At 39.9% G+C, this 8,757-nt stretch overlaps 2 protein-coding genes across 3 annotated transcripts in view; both read right to left on the bottom strand.

Moving 5' to 3' along the window:
* The window catches only part of LOC122564087 (protein NipSnap homolog 2-like), a 34,536-nt gene extending 33,154 nt beyond the window's left edge, over nt 1-1,382 (bottom strand). The window contains exon 1 of one of the 2 annotated variants that reach the window (XM_043718618.1): nt 1,205-1,382. In XM_043718618.1, coding sequence (XP_043574553.1) covers nt 1,205-1,326 — 122 coding nt within the window. In that variant the 5' untranslated portion in view covers nt 1,327-1,382. The remainder of the gene's footprint in view (nt 1-1,204) is intronic. The other variant, XM_043718617.1, reaches the window with a different exon arrangement.
* Nucleotides 1,383-4,603: 3,221 nt separating this feature from the next.
* mrps17 (mitochondrial ribosomal protein S17) overlaps nt 4,604-8,757 on the bottom strand; it is a 5,940-nt gene continuing 1,786 nt past the window's right edge. Inside the window, exons 2-3 of the mRNA XM_043718021.1 lie at nt 6,403-6,537; nt 4,604-5,114 (exon numbers count right to left, since the gene is read on the bottom strand). Coding sequence (XP_043573956.1) covers nt 4,809-5,114; nt 6,403-6,537 — 441 coding nt within the window. The 3' untranslated portion in view covers nt 4,604-4,808. The remainder of the gene's footprint in view (nt 5,115-6,402; nt 6,538-8,757) is intronic.

The following is an 8,757-nucleotide window of genomic DNA, read 5'->3' as shown; positions in this document are numbered from 1 at the left end:
CTGTGTGTGTGTGTGTAGTGCAATGGTGATCACCTGTAATGTGACATGAACCCAAGGTCCCGGTTGAGGCCCTCCCTATGGGTACCGAACTTAGCTATCAGCCTCTGCTTGGCCACTTTCCTCTGCTGCCTGTCCCGAAGTCCACCTTGGAGGATGGTCACCCGAAGGTCCGAGGCTGAATGTCCTGGACCACTGAAGCCATTGTAGGTAGCATCAGCCCTGCTACATCTATCCCTAGCTAATAACTCCATTCTTCTACCTAACAACTGTTTGAAACTAAATCAAACCACTCCACACCAATTTCAGAGTTGACATCAATCAAGATGAGTTTTTCAACATATTCACACCATGACGAAAACTGCCTATTTCAATTTGAATGTGCCCTTGCATTTAGTACTGAAAGCCTTATGTATGTATACTTTGTTATTTTCAAATTTGACTATTCCAGTGTAATCCTTGCTAATCTTCCACATTCTTGTTAAAATGTCAAAACACAAATCCACAAGTACCTATTAGAACAATCAAACAAGACTGTTACATTATTTTATATTGTAGCCACGAAGTGAAAGCTATTGTAATTTAGTTGTGAAATCATACAAAAAAATTGTTGTGGGAGATTGCGACCTAAAGTGCAATGTTAATCATTGCTTTATTTTGTTCATATACCAACACACCAATGCCTTTCTGTGTGCCATACACTCCAAAAGAATATCTTTTTAATTGCTCGGAATGAAGAAATTTAGACATGATTAAATATTTTTCGGGAAACAATTTGTATAATAAACCATTAATTTTATCCTACTTTTAACAAAATGGCAATACGAACAGAACCCTGGCAACATAGTTTTAATTACCACGTACAGTCAAAAAGACAAATGACCTTGACAAAATGCAAAAGCGCAAATGCGAGTCTCCAAAACAAACTTCCGAGTTGAGGAATTAAAATATCTGCAGCTCATTACCAGTTGTTTATTTAGATGCTTGCGAAACTAAGCAGTGAGTTAACTGTAATGCTGTCAACTGCGTTCGGAAATAATTAAAATTATTCTTAAAAAAATATATAGTAACACCTGACTTTTGTGTGGTAGAGAGGCAAGGGAAGGGCCGACCTGGGATAAACTTTACCTCAGTTTGCCTCAGCCGACCTCTAGTAACACTGGAGCTCAAGCGAATTTGGAAGAGGCGAGGCTTAACGTGCACTGACCTGGTGATTGTTGCAGTGCTGGTATTAGCAACAGTAGTTGCCAAGGGCCGGCCTTCGCCCTGTACCCGGACTGTGGCCCTGCTCACACCGGCCCCTGTGTTGATGAGAACTCTGGCCGCCATCTTGCTGTGGAGGTGACATTCACCCCGGCGCCGAATGACGTGCGCATGCGCTACCAGCACCCGCCCCTCTCCTCCTCCCAAGCCTTGGTCATGGATTCATACTCATCACTATGTGATGTCACATTTAAAAAGTCTTACAATTAATTTAGCACGCATTATAAATTGCTGATATTTGATCTCGGTTCTCTGAATTAAGATTTATGCCCGAAGCAGCGATTGTCCTGCCTGTACTCAAAATTCAAACCACACAAAAACTCAGGCCTGGTTGCTTTTCCTTTGAGCACCAAATGTCACTACAGGGCTACCAAGTCATTTTTTTTGGTTCAATGTTGTCAAATGTAAAACTAGAGCAGGCAAGGGGCAGAGAGAGCTTATTGTTTAAGTTTGATTTTTCCTTTGTTGCTGATGTCAATTGAACACATTGACTCATTTTCTAAATTAATGTTTGTATTAACAGTATATTGACTCATGTTCACACTGAAAATAATACTCTGCTTAACATAGTTGAGTTTACAAACTCTTTATTCAAAAGCATAACCTGTCTGTCTTTATGTGCTGATGAGTCTACTGTATGTTGCCAGGATTTTTCAGCTTGAGAATGAGAGGTTATAGTTTGATTAAGTCCCCTGAGCTGGATGGGATTTATCCTATTATTCTCTGGCAAGCTAGGGAGGAGATTGCAGAGCCTTTGGCTTTGATCTTTATTCCATCATTGACTATAGGAATAGTGCCATAAGACTGGAGGATAGCAAATGTTGTCCCCTTGTTCAGGAAGGGGAGTAGAGGCAACCCTTGTAATTATAGACCACTGAGCATCACTGCAGTTGTGGGTACAGTGTTGGAAAGGATTATAAGAGTTAGGGTTCATAATCATCTAGAAAGGAATAATTTGATTAGGGATAGTCAATGTGGTTTTGTGAAGGGTAGGCTGTGCCTCACAAACCTTATTGAGTTCTTTGAGGAGGTGACCTAACAGGTGGATGAGGGTAAGGCGGTTGATGTGGTGTGTATGGATTTCAGTAAAGCATTTGATAAGGTTCCCCACATTAAGCTATTGCAGAAAATATTGAGGCATGGGATTGAGGGTGATTTAGTGGTTTGGATCAGAAATTGGCTAGCTGAAAGAAGACAAAGGGTGGTGGTTGATAGGAAATGTTCATCCTGGAGTTCAGTGTACTGCAAGGATCTGTTTTGGGGCCACTGCTGTTTGTCATTTTTATAAATGACCTGGATGAGGGCATAGAAGGATGGGTTTGTAAATTTGTGGATTACACTAAAGTCAGAAGAGTTGTGGATAGTGCAAAAAGATGTTGCAGGTTACAGAGGGACATAGATAAATTGCATAGCTAGGCTGAGAGGTAGAAAATGGAGTTTAATGTGGAAAAAATGTAAGGTGATTCACTTTGAAAAGAGTAACAGGAATACAGAGTACTGGGCTAATGGTAAGATTCTTGGTCATGAAGATGAGCAGAGAGATCTCAGCGTCCATGTGCATGGATCCCTGAAAGTTACTACCCTGGTTGATCGGGTTGCTAAGAAGGCATATGGTATATTAACTTTTATTGGTAGAGGGACTGAGTGTCAGGGCTATAAAGTCATGCTGCAGCTGTACAAAGCTCTGGTGTGGCCCCACTTGGAGTACTGTGTACAGTTCTGGTGTCGAATGTGATACAGAACTCCCAACAAACAACTATTTATAACATTTAATAATGAACTAATGCTTGCATAATAAAGCTGCTTATGATGGGTTGGAATGAATGGGTGAAACAAGTTATAGAATGTAGAACATTACAGTGTTCTACAGGCCTTTGGCTTTCCAATAAATTGGAAATGGTGCAGAGGAGACTTTTTTTTTTAGATTAGATTAGATTACTTTACAGTGTGGAAACAGGCCCTTCGGCCCAACAAGGCCATGGTGGGGGGGTAGGGGGGGGGGGCAGTGCTTGTGGTTGTTGGGTGTGTGTAATATATTCGCCAATAGACTATTACAGAAGTAGGGGTGCAATGTTATAGTTATACAGGGCACTGGTCAGACCCAGTCTTAGAGCACTGTGTATAATATTTGTCACATCATTTAGAGAAGGGATGCAAATATATTGGAGGGAAATTCAGCTAGAATGGGCAGGTTATGATTAGATTCTGTGGAAACAGACCCTTCTGCCCAAACAGTCCACACCAACCCTCTGAAGAGTAACCCACCCAGATCCATTTCCCTACCCTATATTTACCCCTGACTAATGCACCTAACAGTATGTTGAGAGTATGTTGCTAGAAAAGAACAGCAGGTCAGGCAGCATCCAAGGAGCAGGGGACTCGACATTTCAGGCATAAGCCCTTCAGCAGGAAGGGCTAACACTACGGGCAATTTAGCGTGGCCAATTCACCTAACCTGCACATCTTTGGAGTGTGGGAGGAAACCGGAGCACCCGGAGCACTTGCTAGGATGTTGTCTGGTATGGAGCGAAGGTCTTATCAGGAAACTTATGAGGGACTTGAGGCTGTTTTCGTTAGAGAGAAGAAAGTTAAGAGATCACTTAATAGAGACATACAAGATGATCAGAGGATTAGATAGGGTGGACAGTAGAGCCTTTTTCCACGGATGGTGATGGCTAGCACGAGCGGACACAGCTTTAAATTGAGGGGTGATAGATATTGGACAGATGTCAGAGCTAGGTTCTTTACTCAGAGTGTATAAAGGGGGTGGAATGCCCTGACTGCAACAGTAGTAGACTCGCCAACTTTGAGGGCACTTAAATGGTCATTGGATAAAATATGGATGATAATGGAATGGTGTAGGTTAGATGGGCTTCAGATTAGTTTCACAGGTCAGCGCAACATCGAGGACTTAAGGCATGTACTGCACTGTAATGTTTGACATTCAATAACTTGTTGCACCCATTCATTCCAACCTATTATAAGCAGCTTTATCATGCATGCATTAGTTCATTATTAAAGATTATAAATAGCTGTTCGTTGGGAGTCCTGCATCACATTCTACACTAAAAGGTTAAAATGGCGTAGCAACCAAAATGTTATTCGACCATGTATATTTTGACTGATTTTCAGAATTTAATGAAAAATCACCCAGAATTCTATTTATAAAGCAGCCTGATCATAGAATCCTTACAGCGTAGAAACAGGCCTTTCAGCCAATCAAGTCTACACTGACTCTCTGAACAGCCTCCCACCCAGACCCAACATCCTACCCTATCCCTGTAACCTTGCAGTGGTATCTGATGATTGAGTGTAAAACAGAAATAAAATCAAAGCTTGAATGTTGAGTATATGAAATCATTTGAATTTATTATGATTTCATAAAATCCAATCACTTCCAAAGTGCAGAAAAACATGAATGCAAGATGGGAAAATCATCATGCACCTCTTTTGCATAAAAAAACGTACCTTTTTTTGTTTCTGAATAACATTTGCAGTACGAATATTTATTAAATATACATTCAAATTTACAAATATTTTATTATGGTTCAACTTGCAGAGGTTTTATGTTCTGAATTATTCTGCACACCACTGATCTCTAAATTATTCATATGATCACTGAGGGATCCCATATCTAAATCAGAGTCTTTAATGGTCTCAAGTATTCTGCTTCCACTACAACGTTTCTGTGTGATTGGATCAATGATATTTCCAACTTTGAACACAATTTCTGCCAGTTCATGTTTAACATGCTTGGTCCTTCGTTCAGGCAAAGCCTTTAGAAGCACGATATCACCCACTGTGCACTCTTCTTTTGGATCATGAGCAAAATAGGTCTTCCTTTTATTGTAAAACTGTAGAAGAATGAACATTAAAAATGCAATTAAAAACACACAGTACACTTGCTACTTTTAAAGAGTTTATCACAGAATCCCTACATTGTGAAAGCAGGCGATTCAGCCTATCGAGTCCACACCCACCCAGACCCATCCTATCCCTGTAACCCTGCATTTCCCATGGCTAAATACACCTAGTCTGCACATCCTTGGACACTACTAACAATTTAGCATGGCCAATCCAACTTAACTGCACATCTTTGGACTGTGGGAGGAAAGCAGAGCACTTAGTGGAAATCCACGCAGACACAGGGAGAACGTGCAAACTCCACACAGACAGTTGCACAAGGGTGTAATCCAACCTTGACTCCTGGCTCTGTAAATCAGCAGTGCTGACCACTGAGCCACCATGCTGCCCTAAAGTTTTACACAGGGATGTTGTCAGAGGTTCTAAGAAAAGAGGTGACTGTGGTATTCAGAACTGTTGATCTATCTGCTGGCTGGTGTATTTACTAGCAAAGGTGTGGACATTTTTAAAAATTTCACAGGGCTGCCACTGGCAAGGCTGACATTTACTAGCCCATTCTTGGTTTCTTCCTAAAGGGCCATTGATGAACCATTTGGGTTTTTAACAGCTATCTGAGAGCTTGACATTCACGTTGTTACTGGTAGCAACTTTATTTTATTACTATTGAATGGTCCAAGATTTGCCAAATGGGAAATGGTAGATGGGAAATTTGTAGCCTTTTATTCTGTAAAATTACAGACAGTTAGTAAAAGCTTGATGTCTACAAGACTTAAAATTACTTCAAACATGCATGTAGACAGTGGCTGTAAACACAAAATTGAATTGAGAACATTCAAAACATTTTTTCTATTTAAAAACATTTGACAAATAAGACCATTTGTATTGTTTAGGAAAGTCAAAATAATAATAAGAAGATACAAAGCAAAAATGAAATATTTAGTGACGTGAAAAGTATGTGCAAAATATATAAAATTCCAACTGTTAAATCTTGGTAAATACTGCCTGGAGTATTTAATATAATTCTCAATCTTTTATCCAAACAGTATATGATAAAGTTCAGATTACAAACTAAAAAATCTTCATACACAGATTTTAGAACCACTAAGTGTTGGAAATAATTAACTTGGAAAAATAATGCCTAAATCATAGCACAATCTTGTTGGTAAAGCTGAGTTCAAGATTATGAATCAATAAAAAAAGGCTTCAGAATGAATAAATTTTACTCACCTTTCTCCCATCTGCAAAACATTTTATATATCTCAAAACAATCCATCTTACCTTTAACAGATATGGATTCAGCACAAGTCTAGTTATTCTGACTTTGGCAGTCTTCTTCATTTTTGTCCCAATCACTTTTCCTATTATCCATTTGGCATGGACAGAGGCAGTTCTTGCTGACATTTTTGGAAATTGCTTGTACTAAATTGAAAGAGATTTTGTAATATCACACAAAATAGCTCAAAAATAATTGCTGAAACAACTTTTACTTACTTTTTTTTTACACTTCAAACAACAGCAGAAACATTCACCCAATATTTAGCTCTTTAATGCCTTATCTCACCATCTTTTGGATGATCTTGTTCTGTAATTAGTTGACAGTTTCCATATATTAAAACCCAACATGCATTACACTTCTAAAGTACTCTGTGGGAAAGGAGGTTGAGGTTGTGCTACTGCTGCTTGTAACTACTCCTGCCAGGAGATTGCTGTTTTGTTTGTCATACTCGAGGCAGATATCTTTTGGGCCATCACAGTTGAGCTGTGACCACTATGACATGACATGCACACCTAGATTGATCCCACTTGGCATTCCTTTTGCATGTAATTTCAAGTACCTCTTCTTGTGTCTTATTCTGTTTATGGAATCTTAGTTATCACATTTAAAGGCCTCTATTTTCCTCTTATTTTTCAGGTTTCTAGGAACACAGGAAAATGAATTGCAGTTTATGATTCATTTCCTTGTTACGAGCTTGAGTTTTTTTGTGTTACTAATACACTCTCATATTCACAAAATTACTTCTGGTTATTTCCTTTCTTCTAACTTCTTTAACACATCTGCACCAGTTAGATGATGACTAACAGTTAATGGCTAACTCGTGTAGATTTAAACTTGGCAGCTTGATTCCGAGGAATGAACCAGAGAATGGTCGCTGCCTGTCTTAATTTGAAATAATGTATATACGGATCTATCTGCAAAAATTAGTTACCTGACCATTCACATGCTACGCCTCAACCCTAAATGACAATCTTAAATCAGTTGAAAACATATTTCTTCTCAAACTCAGGATCATGGGAGATTGGTTAGCAAGGTTAGATCTCACGGAATACAGGGAGAACTAGCCATGTGGATACAGAACTGGTTCAAAGGTAGAAGACAGAGGGTGGAGGTGGAGGGTTGTTTTTCAGACTGGAGGCCTGTGACCAGTGGAGTGCCAGGATCGGTGCTGGGTCCTCTACGTTTTGCCATTTACATAAATGATTTGGATGCGAGCATGAGAGGTACAGTTAGTAAGTTTGCAGATGACACCAAAATTGGAGGTGTAGTGGACAGCAAAGAAGGTTACCTCAGATTACCACAGGATGTTGACCAGATGGGGCTAATGGCCGAGAAATGGCAGATGGAGTTTAATTCAGAGCATGAGAGGTACAGTTAGTAAGTTTGCAGATGACACCAAAATTGGAGGTGTGATGGACAGCGAAGAAGGTTACCTCAGATTACAACAGGACCAGATGGGCCAATGGGCTGAGAGGTGGCAGATGGAGTTTAATTCAGATAAATGCGAGGTGCTGCATTTTGGGAAAGCAAATCTTAGCAGGATTTATACACTGAATGGTAAGGTCCTAGGGAGTGTTGCTGAACAAAGAGACCTTGGAGTGCAGGTTCATAGCTCCTTGAAAGTGGAGTCACAGGTAGATAGGATAGTGAAGGCGGCGTTTGGTATACTTTCTTTTATTGGTCAGAGTATTGAGTACAGTAGTTGGGACGTCATGTAGTTGGGATATCTGGTCAGCATGGACGGGTTGGACCGAAGGGTCTGTTTCCATACTGTACATCTCTATGATTCTATTTAGGAAATGTTGTCCAATCACATATTTTATGTTGGACATTGTTTGGAGCTTTGCAAGAACATATTGGTTGCATAGTCAGTACCTTGCATGTTGCAAACAGCTAAAGAGACTTATAGTTTGATAAGATTTGCCAATCTTTGGGATACACGGTCTACACTAATTTCTCCTTCAAACAAATCAGTATTTGTTTCTATCATGATTTCAAACACACTTGAAAGTAGGGCGGCGGAAAACCTAATATGAATGTATTCTTTCATGATTAAATTTAAAATAAATCTTATCATCCATAAGACCATAAGACATAGGAGTGAAAGTAAGGGCATTCGGCTCATCGAGTCCACTCCACCATTCAATCATGGCTGATGGGCATTTCAACTCCACTTACCCGCATTCTCCCCGTAGCTCTTAATTCCTTGTGACATCAAGAATTTATCAATCTCTGCCTTGAAGACATTTAGTGTCCTGGCCTCCCCTGCACTCTGCGGCAATGAATTCCACAGGCCCACCACTCTCTGGCTAAAGAAATGTCTCTGCATTTCTGTTCTGAATTTACCCCCTCTAATT

This window comes from Chiloscyllium plagiosum, chromosome 28 (genome assembly GCF_004010195.1).
Source record: "Chiloscyllium plagiosum isolate BGI_BamShark_2017 chromosome 28, ASM401019v2, whole genome shotgun sequence".
In the NCBI taxonomy this organism is placed as follows: domain Eukaryota; kingdom Metazoa; phylum Chordata; class Chondrichthyes; order Orectolobiformes; family Hemiscylliidae; genus Chiloscyllium; species Chiloscyllium plagiosum.
This window is presented reverse-complemented; position numbering and strand designations above follow the sequence as displayed.